Here is a 17,362-nt window from a genome sequence, read left to right as displayed (position 1 = left end):
TGAAGATTGAGACCATGCCTTTATTTACCTCTGATCTTCAGTACAGTACAGATCACAACAGATACTCAAAACTCTTTGCTGACATTCCCAGTGTGTTATTCTTGCCAAGCATTTTAAACTGAATCATAAGAAAATGAGACAAATCCAGAATATGGTGCATTTTATATGACAATTTGTCTGAATTTTTCAAAACTACCAATGACATGAAACAAACAAAAAAAAAAAAACGACAAAGGAGTAATGTAGATTAAAAGAATAAAGAGAAATAATTCAATATCTGAATCTTCATTAGATCTTGATTAGAAAAAAAAAGCTAGACTCTCTGGAGTAGACAATTGGGAGAAAATTGAATGTGTATTGTGTATTAGACATTACTGAATCAATGTGTAATTTCTTGAATGTGATCATGGTATTATATTATGGTTATGATACACAATTCCGTTGCTCCCAGAAAGCATACATAGGATCAAGTATTTAGGAGTCTGTTATTTACTTAAAAAAAATTTTTTTAAGTAAAAAAGAAAATATGTGTTTGTGTGTGTGTACGGAGAAAAGAGAAAAAGAAATGCAGGAGAAAAATTTAAAAAGCAGTGTGGAAAAATATTAACTGGTGAATTAGATAAAGACTATTCATCTTAACACTGTTTAGTGTTTTCTGTGGAGTTGAAAGAAAATAAAAAAGGGGGAGGGGACGGGAAAGGTGTTTGCTGAGTGAATGAATAAAATGGCACTAAAAGAAAGCCAAACTTTCTGCCTTCCTCCTACCCCAATACATAAATCTCAAAACAAATATTAATGACAGTGGCTACTTTAGAGAAGATAAAATGTCCCCAAGGGTTCAACCAGCATCAGTCTATCCCATAATCCTAGAAATAAAAAGGAAGTCTACCCTTCTATTAGTTTTCAACACTACCATTTGTTTTCATCATATATCTCTTCCACAACAACATTAAGTTAATTTAAGGAAAAAGTTTCCAGCTATAGGAGTTAAAATTCATGCCTAAGAGTCTGTCCAAACCCAATATAAAACCATGCTCAAGCCTAAGGTTAGCATAAGCTGAGGCAGGCTATGTGTTAAGTTGTAGCAGAGACCTAATTACTCACATGGAGAAGGAGCACAGCAGCAAGAAATGACTGGCCCTGGCAATAGCCAATCTCTTCATCATACACAGAATAAGCCTGGAAAAAAAAAAAAAAAACACACACACACACACACATACAGGAAATGTGAATGAATGTAGCCACTTGAATATGGAACCCTAGAGGAGGCTACCCACCCTAGGGCAGCATTTTGACAGACAATAAATGATGCCAATACTTCTCTCCAATCCTAAAATGAATTCAGCTATCACCATTCCATCTCCTATGATGAGGGAGATGGGAAGATTAAGCAAAAACCACTCCCGCACTAAAAAAAGTTTTCGTATTTCCTTGTTGTTGTTCAAGCTGTTCCCTCTACTTGGGATGTCCTTTCCCGCTCTCTGACTGAAACATGCACTCTTCCTTCAGTCAGCAAACTTATATCAATTCCCCCAGAACAAATCCCTCTCTTCTCTGCCTCTATGGCACCTGCTACACATGCATGGTTATTATTGTATTATTACCACATTGCGTTTTATTTTATTTTAAGAGACAGGGTCTTGTTCTGTTGCTCAGGCTGGAGTGCAGTGATACAATCACAGCTCACTGCAGCCTTAATCTCCTGGGCTCAAGGGATCCTGCCCCATCAGCCTCCTGAGTAGCTGGGACCACAGGCATGCACCACCATGCCTGGCTAATTCTCAAAAATTTTTTTATAGAGATGGAATCTCAATTATGTTGCCCAGGTGGGTCTCTAACCCCTGGGCTCAGGCTATTCTCCTGCCTTGGCTTCCCAAAGTGCTGGGATTACAGGTGTGAGCCAATGTGCCTGGCCCACATTGCACTTTTTTTTTGTTTAACAGAGATAGGCTCTCACCATGTTGCCCAGGCTGGTCTCAAACTCCAGAACTCAAGTGATCCTCCTGCCTCAGACTCTCAAAGAGCCAGAATTATAGGCGTGAGCCACCAAGCCCGGCCCCTCATTGCATTTTAAATGTCCATCTTCCCCACCAGATGGTAGGCTTTGTGAGGGACAGGGTGATGTCCCATTCAACCTAGCCAGCACCTCATATACAGCATGTGCTCACTAAACATTGTCAATTTTACTCATTTTTCTTTCTGGGAAAGCTCTTTTGGCAAAGACACCAAAATATAATTCTTTCCACAATACCAGTAATAACTTTTCTGATAAGCGAGATGACTCTGAAACCATTTGTGGGTTTCTCTGGAATTCTTACTTTTGATTACTACCCATCTCCTCTGAACATCACTTTGAATAGAATATTGACATCTAACATTCTTCATGGTTTACTCTTTGATTTTTTAGTTCTTTTTCAGAGTTCTGTTTTTATGACTAATACTTGCAGTTCTCATGTAAATGTGGTAGAAAGGGAAATTCCTATAGCTTCAAGATGCTATTCCTTGTTTGACAAATTTATTTTTTATGAAACTCCCTTTGTTTTCCACTTATTTTTTGTGCCAAGGTTCCTCTGTGTCTCAAGAAAACAACTTAGAATTGGGTATGTTTACAATATATATCTGTTAGCAAAATATGATGCCAATACATATCAGATGCTAGTCAAGTTAATATGCAACCAAGTTTTATCACTAGCTTTAAAATATAAATATATTATGATCATATATTCATAAATTTGCATAGAATTCAATGTAATCTTATTATACCATGCCCATTTCATCACAGCTTATCTGATAAGAAGGCTACACAATGAGAAACATACATACTTTTCCAGAGACAAGATGTGCAAAGAGGGCTTTAGAAATGATCAGTTTATAATACAACAATGCACCACTTTTCTACCAAATTAGTAACAATTAACAAATGTTAATGCCAGTATTAACACTGTGTTAAAAATGAGCAGTAATATATGCTAACACAGCTCTTTGGAAAACAGGCAATGTCCTTCAAGATATCCATCAATAATTTATCAGTTACAAAACAACAGAGGCTTTAGAGTTAAGTCAGAGTCAGGCTAAAATCCCACAATTGCTAATGTCTAAATTGCTAATGTCTTTTTTTTTGCGAGACAGGGTCTCACTCTGTCATCTGAGCTGGAGTGCAGTAGCATGATCTCAGATCACTGCAACCTCTGCCTCTCATGTTTAAGTGACCCTCCTGCCTCAGCCTCCCAAGTAGTTGGGATTACAGGTGCCCACCACCACACCCAGCTAAATTTTTTATTTTTAGTACAGATGGGGTTTCACCATGTTGGCCAGGCTGGTCTCTTAACTCCTTACCCCAAGTCATCTACCCACCTCAGCCTCTCAAAGTGCTGGGATTACAGGCATGAGCCACTGCGCCTGGCCTAGATAAGGATCTTGAGCACATAACTTACTTTATTTGTAATATGAGAACAAGCCTTGTATTAATATCACACAGTTGATTGTATTATTCTAATTTAGTCCTCTCATTTAACATGCTCAGCAAAGAGCTTCACCAATGATATATTAATAATGATGAAAATCCAGTGAATTTCTATAGGTAGAAAATGGAGGGGAGCATATTTTTAAGGCTGATGGAAGATAGTAAAGGAATCATATAGGTGTGAAATATCATACATTTGGAAAGTGGAGTGTAAGTTTCATGTTGGCTGTAATGAAATCTGGGGAAGAAAAGACATTTCACTAATTCATCAACACTTAATGAACACCTACTATAGACTAAGCACTGTGCAAGGGCTACAGATGCTACCACATCTAAGAAATGACCCCTGCCCTTGAAGACATCACGGTTCAGTGGGGAAGTCAGACAAGTGAATCAACCAGAGCACAGTGAGAAGTTCAATGCAGTTAATGCATAAAATATTTGGAGAAGCAGCAATAAAAGGTAAGTCGATATATTATAAAATATCTTCAACACTAAGCTAAGGAATCTAGGGACATGAACTAAGGAGTTTTCATTTAATTCCATGGGTTATAAAATAGCAGTTATAAAGACTTCTGTGAAGGCCACCAAAATGATCTAATTCTGCATTAAGCAAGGAGCAAAGAATAAACAGGCTAGAACCCAAAGGCAGAGCAGCGTTTGTAAAAGTGCCAGCAACGTAAGATACTGACTTGTACCAGGGCAGTGAAGAGAGAATGAAACTAAGAGAGACATCAGTCATATCTAACTCAACCTAAACAAAGATAGGACTGAAAACTAACAGAAATAACTTTCTCTAGCGGGAAAACAGTATGGGTGAAAAGGAGGACTAATGTTTAAAAAGATACAACAACTTAATATAATGTGGGTCTTGTTGGATCTTGATTCTAACCAACTGTATAAAGACACTTAAGGATATTTGAATATAGAGTAGCTACTAATTGGTAAAGATGGATAATAATCTTATTTTTTAGAGATGTAGGATCTGGATGTCTCAGATTTAAAGTACTTCAGGGAAAAGGAAAAAAAGAGACAGGTGAAGTAACTGTGACAATATGTTGTTAAATACTGAATTAGGGTGGGGGTTATTAACTGTACTTATCAATTAGACTAATCATTATATTAATTAATATTTACTTTGAAATTTTTCATAATAAACCGTGTTTTTAAATGAACTCTATTTTTAAACCCATACATTTGATATACTTGACAGGCATTTACATGGAGACTAATTGTCCCCTGGATATTTAGACCTGGAGTTAAGTTAATGTAGATTTGGGAACATCTGTACAGTGGTGATACCTGAAGCTTTGGGGGTAAAGGGATCACTCAGGGAGATGGTGTAGAGCTAGCAAAACTACCAACTGAGCACCTAGAGAAAGGCCTCTGGTTTAGGGGAAGGTTGTATGAGATAAAATGAAGTCAGTGAAGTCATGAGAGTGAGCCTGTAACCAAGAGGGTGGAGTGCTAGTGACGAATAAGATGAACAGAGAGCTGAAGAGTTGGAAGAGGGGTCCCTGTAAGACATGAATCATAAATAAATGAAAATAATTAGAAATATCTAATTATTTTCTTTTCTTTAGTGAGTCTAAAATTATATTCTCACATTTGACTTTGCAATATCTTTTCTCTCCTTTTTTGAATTCTTGAACATCAAATACAAATTAAACTTTGTAGTTGTCTTCATAATTTCAAAGCAGAACCACCACTCAAAATTGAGTCTTTTTTTTTTTTTTTTTGACATGAAATACCTTGCATATTTTATATAAGGAATCTTGTCCATCTCCTCCTGTGTCCTTAAAGTAGTCATGGGCTGGGAATGTTCGGTTAATATCCCGGGTGATAGCACTGTCCTGGGGAGACTCCTGTGGAAACATAAGGGAAGAGAGGGTTTAGTTAGGTTAATCAAGTAAATTCTTATTCAGGTTTGTACAAGGTCTTCTCATTCACACGTTTAAATGTTGCAAGGACATATATACACATACGTATGCCCATAGATAGTTACTGCCTCTTTAGGGACCAACCACTCAAGCAAAAGCAAATGTAAAGAGGGAAAGAGATGAAAGAAAACCTACGTATTTCACTCTATACACTTCCATATTACACTCCACCCTTACTGCAAAGAAGTACAGCTGGTGACCCTTCCACTCTAAGATGGAAAATGTGCTATTCAAAATGGATTTCCCATAGGAAAATACTCAAACTAATCGCAAAAGGGGGAGGTAAAGTGCTCCCAGTAGAAAAATTGGTGCTTTAATTGATGCTTTGGAATGAAGCCCATATGCCAGTTTTCAAATGAAAAAGAGTAGTTACTTAATTGGGGTTTGTCCTAGGGGCAAATGGCGTAACAATGTACAAAGCAATCTACTCAGTATGAAACAAGACCACCAAATGCCAAGGAATTCAAACAGGCTATGGGGAAATATTCTTCCCTTTTTCCAATGGACAAAAACTGTTTCCTCTTCTATGATGGTTAACTAAAACTAAACAAATGTCAATAATGTCAACAAACCTTTGTAAAATATACCAAGCACCCAACTATTTCTAATATTCTCCCCTTGTTAAATTTCATTTGCTGACATAGTAAAGAACTGGAACACAGAAACATGGCCCTCTACTTTAACAATGCAGTGTCTTCATAGCTAATACAATAGAGTTGATTATCCTTGGTAATAATGTATCATAATCAGCATACTATCAAAGAACGTGATTCCTCTGTTTGAAGATGAAAAATCAAAGTGGTGTTCTTCTCTTGTCCAATAATTTCTCTAGCCTTTTGGGCAATCATGTTCCCAGGGCCATGAATATTTTATAGTTGTGGGACTTGAACTAACTTTAAAGCCAATGCTCTTTCTTAAACAGAAAACTATTTCTACCTTCAAGGACACTGCCAAACCGCTTTTCAAAGAGCTTTAGTAGCATATGTTACTTAGAGTTATTAACACAGTCTTAACAGTTAATGGCAGTTCAGGACTGTGGTGCTCTTCAACAAAAGGGAAAAATCCAAGGGAGAGCTAAGACTACAGCAGCTAATTACATGGTGGCAGCTTCCAGAGTAAATTAGAACTGGGAGTTGAAAGTATCTCCAATAAGTGGGAAGTGGGGAGAGAGGAAGAGGGAGAGAGAGAAAGAGAGACAGCACATGCATGCATAGATTTTGGGGAGGGTAAGGTAGCTAGAATTGTAGGGTAGAGTGCTAGTGAGGAATAAGCTGAACAGAGAACTGAAGAGTTAGAAGAGGGGTCCCTATAAGACATTAATCATAAACAAATGACAAGCTGGACACTTCATCAAAATTTTAAAATCTTACTATTGAAAAAATTGTTTAAAGTATGAAAATTCATAGGCCAGGACACAATACCTACAAAACCTATCTGATAATAAAGTTGGAGTTGTATCCAGTCTATGTAACTCCCAAAATTAATGAGACAGATGACCAATTTTTTAAAAAGTGGGAGAGTATAAAAGATTGAACAGACGTTTCACTAAGGAAGATATAACACATAGCAAATACGCCCTTGAAAAGATGTCAACATTACTAGTCCTCAGGGCAACAAATTAAAACCACAATGAGATTCCACCATATACCTAGAAAATGCTAAAATTAAGAAGTGTTGGCAAAGGATAAGAAACAACTGGAACTCCCATTCAATGCAAAATGGTACAAACACCTTGGAAACAGTTTGGCAGTTCTTACAATAGTAAACATATACTTACCATACAACCCAGTGATTCCATTGCTAGATATTTACCAAAGAGAACTGAAAATATAAATGCATGAAAAGACTTAAACTAAAATGTTCACAGCAGCTTTATTCTTAAAAGCCAAAACTGGAAACAATCCAGAGTGAACCAGATGAATTTAGGAATTCTATAAAATAACAACAAAAGCTTTAAAAGATGCTAAGAATGACAGACTGTGGCTTAAAGACAACCAGAAGGCTAGAAAATTAAACTGAGAATTGACAGGAATGTGGAAACCTTCAAAATATTTTACATCAGTTTTATCAATCATATCACACTGATGATGGAGATGACAACCTAAAAAAGGATACGGTTATTAGAGATATGAGATTTGGGCCAGGCACGGTGGCTCACACCTGTAATCTCAGCACTTTGAGAGGCTGAGGTGGGCGGATCACTTGAGTCCAGGAGTTTGAGACCAGCCTGGCAACATGGTGAAACCCCGTCTCTACTAAAAATACAAAAATTAGCCAAGTGTGGTGGCGTGCACCTGTAATCCCAGCTACTCGAAAAGCTGAGGCGTGAGAATCGCTTTAGCCCGGGAGGCACAGGTTATAGTGGGCCAACATCGCGCCACTCCACTGCAGCCTGGGCGACACAGCGAGACCTGTCTCAATTAAAAGAGAGAGAGCTGAGATGAGATTTGGAAATTCAACTGCACATAGGATGTAAAAAAAAATAACAAAAAACTGAAAATACTCTTTATAACTGGGCCAGTTCTTATCAATCTGCCATCCCTTATCCATTAATTATAGAATTATCACGGAATGAGGGGCAAAATATGCCCTTAAGAAAGGTCAATTTGAACATTCACACTCAATTTTTGATGTCTTCAAGAATGATAATAAATTGAAGAGTTCCATGTGAATAATTTGCTTAAAATATTTGGCCTTAGGAAATATGCTGAAGAACTTGGAATAAATTCATTTGACTTGCTGGAGGCCACATCATGCAAAAATGATGCAGAAATCCTAATAATGATGAATGTATTAAGTTCCTATCAGAATGACATTAAATTTGAAAAGGTTCTGAAAATAAAACAGCAATATTATAGATGAGCTCCTAAGAGAACACAGCAAAGAGCTTTTGGAAAACATCCAAAGCAAGTGCTTATAAAATTAAGCTTTACAAATATATACTCCTTTTATTTCTTTTTTTTTTTTTTTTTCCAGACAATTTTGCTCGTTGCCCAGGCTGGAGTGCAATGGCTTGGTCTCGGCTCACCGCAACCTCCGCCTCCTGGGTTCAAGCAATTCTCCTGCCTCAGCCTCCCGAGTAGCTGGGATTACAGGCATGCACCACCACGCCTGCCTAATGTATTTTCAGTAGAGACAGGGCTTCTCCACGTTGGTCAGGCTGGTCTCAAACTCCCGACCTCAGGTGATCCGCCCACCTCGGCCTCCCAAAGTGCTGGGATTACAGGCATGAGCCACTGGGCCCGGCCATCGTCTTTTTATTTCTAAGGAGTTAAACATAAGTGTAACTGATGTAGAAAGGTTGCCAATGCAACACGTATTAGATAACACCATTCATGACCAAACTGATCAAGTCAACCAAATACATCCTCTCAAGGATGCTGTAGTTTAGTAAAATGGCTTAACAGACAAGCTTTTACTAATGTACTTAAGGTAACAGTGCATAGATGGAAACTTTAAAAGAACAGGGAATGAATGGCAAAAGTGTCAGTTGTTATGTTCTGAAACTTACTGCTGTTATAGCAGAGGTGGCTTTTTTTTTTTTTTTTTTTTTTTTTGGATCAGCTAGTTTTGTGTTTTGGCTAATTCATTTATCCCAAGAAAAAGGCCTGTAATCTCCACAAGAAAACGAAAATGCAATAGGATTGTGCAGTATTGACATCTTAAAAACTTTTCCTGTAAAGGGTCAGGTAAAAATTTTTGGCTTTGCAAGCCATTCAGTGCTGCAGTTATTCAACTCTCCCCTTGCAGAGCGGCCATAGACAATATGGAAATAAACGAGCACTGCTATGTCCTAACAAAACTTTATTTATAAAAGCAAGAGGCACAGTAGTTCATGTCTGTAATCCTGGCACTTTGGGAGGCCGAAACGAGTGGATCACTTGAGGCCAGGAGATTGAGATCAGCCTGGGCAACTTGGCAAAATCTCATTTCTACAAAAATGCAAAAATTAGCCAGCGTGGTGGCATACACTTGTCTTAGCTATTGGGAGGCTGAGGCAGGAGGATCCCTTGAGTCCAGGAGGTAGAGGTTGCAGTGAGCCAAGACCTTGCCATTGTGCTTCAGCCTGGACAATAAGAGAGACAGCTGTCTCAAAGAACAACAACAACAACAAATGAACAAACAAAAATGAGAGGTAAACTGAACTTGGCCCTGAGAGGTGGTAGTTTGTTAACCCTTGTTATAAGTATACTACAACACAGTAATTTGTAATGGTCAACATGACCAGAGAGAAGATTTTTGTTATGATTTTAAATATACTAACATGTTATTGATTAATTTTATACATGCTTTGCTCTCAGAAACTCTGTCACAGCCTGCTATAATTTGAAATGTGTATCTCTTTGAACATTTGTACTTTTTTTTTACATAATAACGAATGTTAAAAATGTTTGCTGCATTTTGCAAAAATCTGTATATTCCTGTATACGCAGTGTAGTAAAGGTTTAAATAAAACCCTGTAAATGTAGTGGTATATAGTACCTGGCATTTCAAGCAGCAAAATAAACAGTATATATAGCTCACAGATTATAAACACATACATTGACACACATGAGACTGGCTAAAATAAAAATACCAAATGTTGGTGAGGATATGAAATTACTGGAACTCTCAATGGTTGCTAATGGGTGTGTAAATAATATAACCACTTTGGTAAAGTACATGGCAGTTTCCCACAAAGTTAAATATATATCTAACTACCACGACGCAGCAATTCTACTCCTAATAGCCTAATCTGTAATAGCCTAACCAGAAACCTCAAATGTCCATCAACAGAAAAAAATGATAAATTATGGTATATCCATCTAATGGAATACTACCCAGCAATAAAAATGAACCTCTAATACATGAAACAACACAAACACATCTCAAAAACATGTTGAGCAAAGCCCACGGTAACAGAAATCAAAATGTTTACCTGGGGGTGGGTGGAAAATCAACCGAAAAGAGGCATTAGGGAACTTTCTGAGATGACAGAAATGAATACATTTTATTTGATTGGTGTTCACACAAACAAAATTGTCAAAACTCATCAAAATGAACACTTACTGTGTATGTTTATTGTATGTAAATTATACTACACTCACAAAAACTGTAATCTCGCATTCCCTACCTCCCCTCACCAATGGTTCTCAAGACTTCCCTATTCTTGTGAACGGCAGCAGGTTTTACCACCTTGTTTCTGATACTAGCTGCCGTGAATGATCACTGATCTTGAGATCTTCTCTCTGCAGCGTCTGGATTATGTCTTTTCCTGTCTACTTCTATTGCACCCAAAGGCAGACCCATGCTTCACCTTACCAAGACTAATGTAAGAGCCTAAACGATTGTCTTAGTCACTTCAGGCTACTCTAACAAAGTGTTACAAACTGGGTGGCTTATAAACAACAGGAATTTTTTTAACAGTTCTGGTGTCTGGAAATTCCAGGATCAAGATGCTGACAAATTCAGTGTTTGGTGAAGGCTCACTTTATGGCTTATAGGTGGCATCTGCTTGTTGTGTTCTCATATGGGGCAGGGCAGTTCTCTAGGGTCTCTTCTTTATAAGGGCACAAATCCCATGCATAAGGACTTAGCCCTCATGACTTAATCACCTCCCAAAGGCCCCATCTCCTAACAGCATCACATTAGTGATTAGGTTTTAACATAAGAATTTTGGGGGGACAGAAACATTTAGACCATAATACTGATCTTCTTTTATCTCTTTACTTCTACCAGAACAACTGTGTCCGATTAATTTTCCTGAAAAGCACCGGCCAATCAGATCCTTTTGCTGGTCATAAACTTTTATGGGTCATTATTACTATGAATACAGGAGGAGGAGGCCCATGCCTCCTTCTCCATACTGACTGTCTCACAAGTAGAATGAACACTAATCTGATTTCAGAGTACCAGCTGAACCATATAGTACGTAGGGTCATGGCTGAAAAAGGCACCCAGGACATTTTGCTGTCTCCGAAATGCATGCTGCAATATCCTGAGGGTCTGGGGCTTGCTGGGGGAAGACTGGAGCATTAGGAAGAGGAAGGCCTGGCTGGGCGCAGTGGCTCATGCCAGTAATCCCAGCACTTTGAGAGGGCAAGGCGGGCAGATCATGAGGTCAGGAGTTCAAGACCAGCCTGACCAACACGGTGAAACCCTGTCTCTACTAAAAATACAAAAATTAGCTGGGTGTGGTGGTGCACATCTGTAATCTCATGTACTCGGGAGGCTGAGGCAGGAGAATCACTTGAACCCAGCAGGCAGACATTGCAGTGAACCAAGATCACACTACTGCACTCCAGCCTGGGCAACAGAGCAAGGCTCCATCTCAAAAATAAAAAATAAAAAGGAAGAGAAAGGCCCTTAAGCCCAGATTATATATTCCAGTTCAATGTGCTGCTGGTGGCTCCCAGTTAACAAATTAAACCTTGTTTTCCACTTGTCACACTTCTTTGTATTTATATTTCTTTGAAAACTTAAAGGGGGTAACTGGCATGGCAGAATTTGGGCATTGTTGGAAGTAATTCTATTTAAAACTATACTCTAAAATATTAGCATTTCTTAAATTTATTCACTAAACAAATACTGAGAATTAACACATCATGCTAAATTCCAAATCTGTTCCCCAAACATAACCTGAAATTAATGATCTACTTTATGGCATTTTAAAAGGAAAAAAAAAATCTAACTTTTGGCTTTCTTAGTATAATAAAACCTTTTTGTTTTCTTATTTTAATAAAATTGTTTTGCTTTTTTGTAATAATCCTAAAAGAAAAAAGAAGAATTTTACCATTCAGATCTAACTATGGCTAATATTTGGTTAGCATATATCAAACTTTTTAGGTTTTAACCATTTATTTTTATAAAATGTGTTTAGATTTTAGAAAATTTGTTTTTGCTAACTACAAAATATTTTAATTTTTCATATTATTTGGCCATTATCCTACCTCAGTATTTTTAATGAACAGTAACCTGTCACATGCTTATGCCATAATTTACTCTGCCAAAATCTCCAGCTCTGGGATATATAGCTATTCTACCCCTTTCATTATAAACAAGGCTATAAAGTAGAGCAGTGATTCTTAAGGGAGAAAAGACAGTTTCCACAATCACTCCATTTCCCTGAAGATTCAGCATAATCCTTGTTTTTGGATTTTGAGTGACCCTGCTAATCTGTCCTCCAGAAAAGTTGTATCAATTTACAAATCACATTGGTGCCTCTCTTACAGCAATTACTCTGTTTTGGAATAGTCATTTGCATATTTGTCCTATGCTCCTTCTAGTCTATATGTAACTAAGAATTGAATCTAAAGTTGTAAAAAATTGTACATAAAGTTTATTGACTCCATCCTATTCTAACTGTAACGCATGATTTGCTGATGTCAACATTTAAAAAGTTATTACCGGCCAGGTGCGGTGGCTCACATCTGTAATCCCAGCTCTTTTGAGAGGGTGAGGTGAGCGGATTTTCTGAGCTCAGGAATTTCAGACCAGCCTGGCCAGCATGGTGAAACCCCATCTCTACTAAAAACAAAAAAAAAAATTAGCCAGGCATGGCAGCGTGTGCCTGTAGTTGAGCTACTCAGGAGGCTGAGGCAGGAGAATTGCTTGAACCCAGGAGGTGGAAGTTTTAGTGAACTGAGATCGTGCCACTGCACTCCAGCCTGGGCAACAGAGCACGATTCTGTCTCCCAAAAAAAAAAAAAAAAAGGTATTACCATACATATGTTTGCTTGCTCTGTTAGTTGAGAGGGCCTAGAAGCAATAACATCCAGTAGCATTAGATATTTTGATATCTAATACCATTTACTAACAAAAGGAACCAACTCTCCTTGGAGAAATGGCTGATTCTAGGACGAGGGCAGGAAACATACAAGATAGCCTGGAACATCTTGTATTGGCAAAAAATAAGAAAGTGTTTCCCTTCACTTCTACCACAAAGAAAACAAACCTACATCGATGGAGGTATGTCAAAGGAGACAACTCAAAGAGTTCCCAATGGTTAAAGCTGGAGCAATTTGAGCAACAAAATGAACTGGGTTATGTAAGTATAAAAGAAATGGCTGGGCACGGTAGCTCACGCCTGTAATCCCAATACTCTGGGAGGTCGAGGTTGGCAGATCACCTGAGGTCAGGAGTTCAAGACCAGCCTGTCTAACATGGCAAAACCCATCTCTACTAAAAATACAAAAATTAGCTGGGCATGGTGGTAGGCGCCTGTAATCCCAGCTACTTAGGAAGCTGAGGCAGAAGAACTGCTTGAACCCAGGAGGCGGAAGTTGCAGTAAGCCAAGATTGTGCCATTACATTCCAGCCTGGGGGACAAGAGTGAAACTCCATCTGAAGGAAAAAAAAAAAGAAAGAAAGAAGTATCTGGCTGGGCATGGTGGCTCACACCTGTAATCTCAGCACTTTAGGAGTCCAATGCGGGAAGACTGCTTGAACCAAGGAGTTCAAGACCAGCCTGGGCAACATGGTGAAATCCCATCTCTACAAATAAATAAATAAAACCAACAAAACAAACAGCACAAATTAACCAGGCATGGCAGCACATGTAGTCCCAGCTATTCAGGAGGCTGAGGTGGGAGGATCACTTGAGCCTGGGAGGTAAAAGCTGCAGTGTGCTGCGATCATGCCATTGCATTCCAGCCTCTGTGACAGAACAAGACCCTGTCTCCCGTCTTATAAAAGAAATATCAATATAAGAAATATCAATAAAAGAATAAAATAAAATAAAAGAAATAAAAGAAATATCCAGGAGTCTATACTTATATAAATAAATAATTGGATAAATAAATGAGGGAGAAGAGACAAATGTCCTATGCAGAAGAATCCCCTATAATTTATGTAGATACCTTCAAGGAAGGGGAACAAACCTCCCCACTCCTTAAGTGTGCGCTGTGCATAGTGACCTCCTTCAGAAGAGTACAGTACAGTATGACATGGTGGGGAAAAGAAATCTTATGGTGGAGAAAACTGACAAAGATGACCTTAGCCAGATAATCGAGGTCAACAACAGTGATGTCACGCTGATGGCATGTACACTTGATGTCATGAAAATGGCGCTTTACCTCTCTATTCTTCCTCCTCAAAATTCATGACTTCATGAAAAAATCAGACAAATTTAACTTGAGAGACATTCTACAAAATACTTTGGCAGTATTTCTTAAAACTGTCAACATCATCAAAAACAAGGCAAGCCTAATAAACTATTACAGTCAACAGGAATCTAAGGAAATATGAGGACTAAATGTAATGTACTATACTGGATGGAATCCTGAAGCAGAAAAAGGATATTAGATAAAAACTAAAGAAATGTAAATAAAGTTTGGCCCAGCTAATTTTTTCTAACTTTTTTTTTTTGTAGCAAGAGGATTTCCCCATGTTGACCAGGCTGGTCTCGAACTGCTGGTCTTGAACTCCTTCTCTCAAGTGATTGGTCCATCTCAGCCTCCCAAAGTACTGGGATTACAGGTGTGAGCCACCGCACCTGACCTGTATCAATATTGAGTTATCAATTATAATAAATATACCATATTAATATAAGGAGTTAATAGTAAAGTTAATAACAGAGTATATGGGAATTCCTTGTACTATTTTTTACAATATTTCGGTAAATCTAAAACTGTTCTTATAAATAAAGTTTAATAAAAGAAAAAAGGTATTACTTCCTTATTTTACAATACGTAAATTCAGACTTTGAGAAGTTAAACCACCCAACCTCACACACAACTTATTAACATACTCAATAAAATGCTGGACTAAATTTGTGGAATAAAATTAATGAAATGAACATGTGGACAGAAGCTCTATAGTAATCAAAGGTAGGTTCTGTTCATGTGGTTTACTTGTAGGTGGTTTCTTTCTTGTCCCCAATTATAATGCCCTTTTGAGTATATACAATAAAGCAATGGTGAAGCCCTATTACTTTCTTAAATTTGAAGGCTCTCCTAAAATAGTTTGTGCAGATAAAAAAAAAAAAATCTAAGAAAATAATAACATTTATGCTGTTTTCTTCTCCCTAACTTGGTTTTAAAAGTCTAGCATGAGTTAAAACCACAGTGGAACCACATTCTGTAATCTTTCTGGATGACTATTTTTATACCTTACTGTGAGAAGTGGCCCACTGGGTATTTTCTCAGGATTAACAAGGTACTGGGAACTGTAGGAAATCCTTTGAATACACATCCCTTTGTAAACTCAAGTTGAAAAATAGAAAGCTAAGAATGGCAGGAAGAAAAAGAGAGTACCCAAACAAAGAAAATGCAGTGGAAGGCTGCCATGAGAAATAACCAGCATAGAAAAAATTATTTTCAAAGTAGCTTGTTGCCCAAAGAACAAGTTAGTTCTTAAGACTAATCCAGAATGTCACAAATGCTTTATTAAATGCCATCATATAATATTTAAGAAAACAGAATAAAACAAAATGCCAAAACCTACTCCAATACATTATGCCACCTCCTATCTTTAAAATATACTTCACAGGAATAAAGTAACAATTTTTGGTTACATTTTTTTTTTTTTTTTTTGAGACGGAGTTTCGCTCTTGTTACCCAGGCTGGAGTGCAATGGCATGATCTCGGCTCACCGCAACCTCCGCCTCCCGGGTTCAGGCAATTCTCCTGCCCCAGCCTCCTGAGTCGCTGGGATTACAGGCACGCGCCACCATGCCCAGCTAATTTTTTGTATTTTTTAGTAGAGACGGGGTTTCACCATGTTGACCAGGATGGTCTCGATCTCTTGACCTCGTGATCCACCCGCCTCGGCCTCCCAAAGTGCTGGGATTACAGGCGTGAGCCACCGCGCCCGGCCCACATTTTCTTTTTAAAAAGTCAGCTACCACTTATCAGAAATAATTTTAAAGACTTAGTTTTTAAAATCCCCTAAACAGATGGGATAAAAATTCAAAAGAAGGAAAATGAAATTCAAAGTATGCTATGCTTAATATAAAATAAATGAGGACCAAAAATCTCCCTGAGGTAAAATAATTCTCTCTTAATTACATAGCACTCATGTCATTTCATTTCATATGTTTGGAAGCAGAACTGGCTAAGTGAACAAAATAAAGAATGAGAATAAGACTGTTAAGCCTATGAAAACAGATGTCTTATATTTGGGACGTTTGGTTAAAACCAAGATGGTCCTACAAAAGTCTGCAAAATCTGGAAATTTTATTTCAGTTGCCCCTGTCATATCTCAAGCACTTCTAATTTGATAGAGCCAAGAAAAGTGACAAAGAAAACAGTAACATTATTTTGTCTAATAGCTTTATCTTTTAAAATTAAATGCTGAACCCATCTAAAAGGATGCCTAACAAGAATTATGACAAAATAAAAAGAAGGTGTGTATAGTATTCTTAGCCTGAGATTTAATAAACAGACTTACCGGTTTCCATACTGTATGCAAAGTTTTTTGTTTTGCTTTGTTTTGTTTTGTTTTTATGAGACAGGGTCGTACTTTGCTGCCCAGGCTGGAGTGCCGTGGTGTGATCTTGGCTCACTGTAACCTCCGACTCCCGGGTTAAGTGATTCTCCTGCCTCAGCCTCCCGAGCAGCTGGGATTACAGGCATGCATCACCATGCCCACCTAATTTTTTGTAACCTTTTTTTTTTTTTTTTTTTTTTTTTTGTAGAGATGGGGTTTCCCCATGTTGACCAGGCTGGTCTTGAACTGCTGGTCTTAAACTCCTGGTCTCAAGTGATTGGTCCACCTCAGCCTCCCAAAGTATGGGGATTACAGGTGTGAGCCACTGCACCTGACCTGTATGCAAAATTTTGTGTGAAAAGTGTCCAGGGTTTTAAACATATTCACCAGAAAGTTAAACTTTATGCAGAGAGAGATTTCTGTTTTGTTCATGTATATCTCTAAGCCCAGAGAAGAGTATCTGACACACGGTAGACACCCAATAAAAACTTGTTGAATAAATTAATTCTCAGAGATAAATGACACATAGTAAGGTTCAGAACCACTTATCTAA

General features: G+C 37.9%; 1 protein-coding gene across 7 annotated transcripts in view; it reads right to left on the bottom strand.

Annotated features, from left to right (window-relative positions):
* RABGAP1 (RAB GTPase activating protein 1) overlaps nt 1–17,362 on the bottom strand; it is a 172,820-nt gene that overhangs the window by 33,573 nt on the left and 121,885 nt on the right. For all 7 annotated transcript variants that reach the window (XM_032251610.1, XM_032251608.1, XM_032251609.1 and 4 more), the window contains 2 exons: nt 5,215–5,328; nt 1,105–1,179 (listed from right to left, as the gene is read on the bottom strand). In XM_032251610.1, coding sequence (XP_032107501.1) covers nt 1,105–1,179; nt 5,215–5,328 — 189 coding nt within the window. The remainder of the gene's footprint in view (nt 1–1,104; nt 1,180–5,214; nt 5,329–17,362) is intronic.

Source organism: Sapajus apella, unplaced genomic scaffold (assembly GCF_009761245.1).
Source record: "Sapajus apella isolate SASKATOON/1434 unplaced genomic scaffold, GSC_monkey_1.0 scaffold76, whole genome shotgun sequence".
Lineage (NCBI taxonomy): Eukaryota > Metazoa > Chordata > Mammalia > Primates > Cebidae > Sapajus > Sapajus apella.
This window is presented reverse-complemented; position numbering and strand designations above follow the sequence as displayed.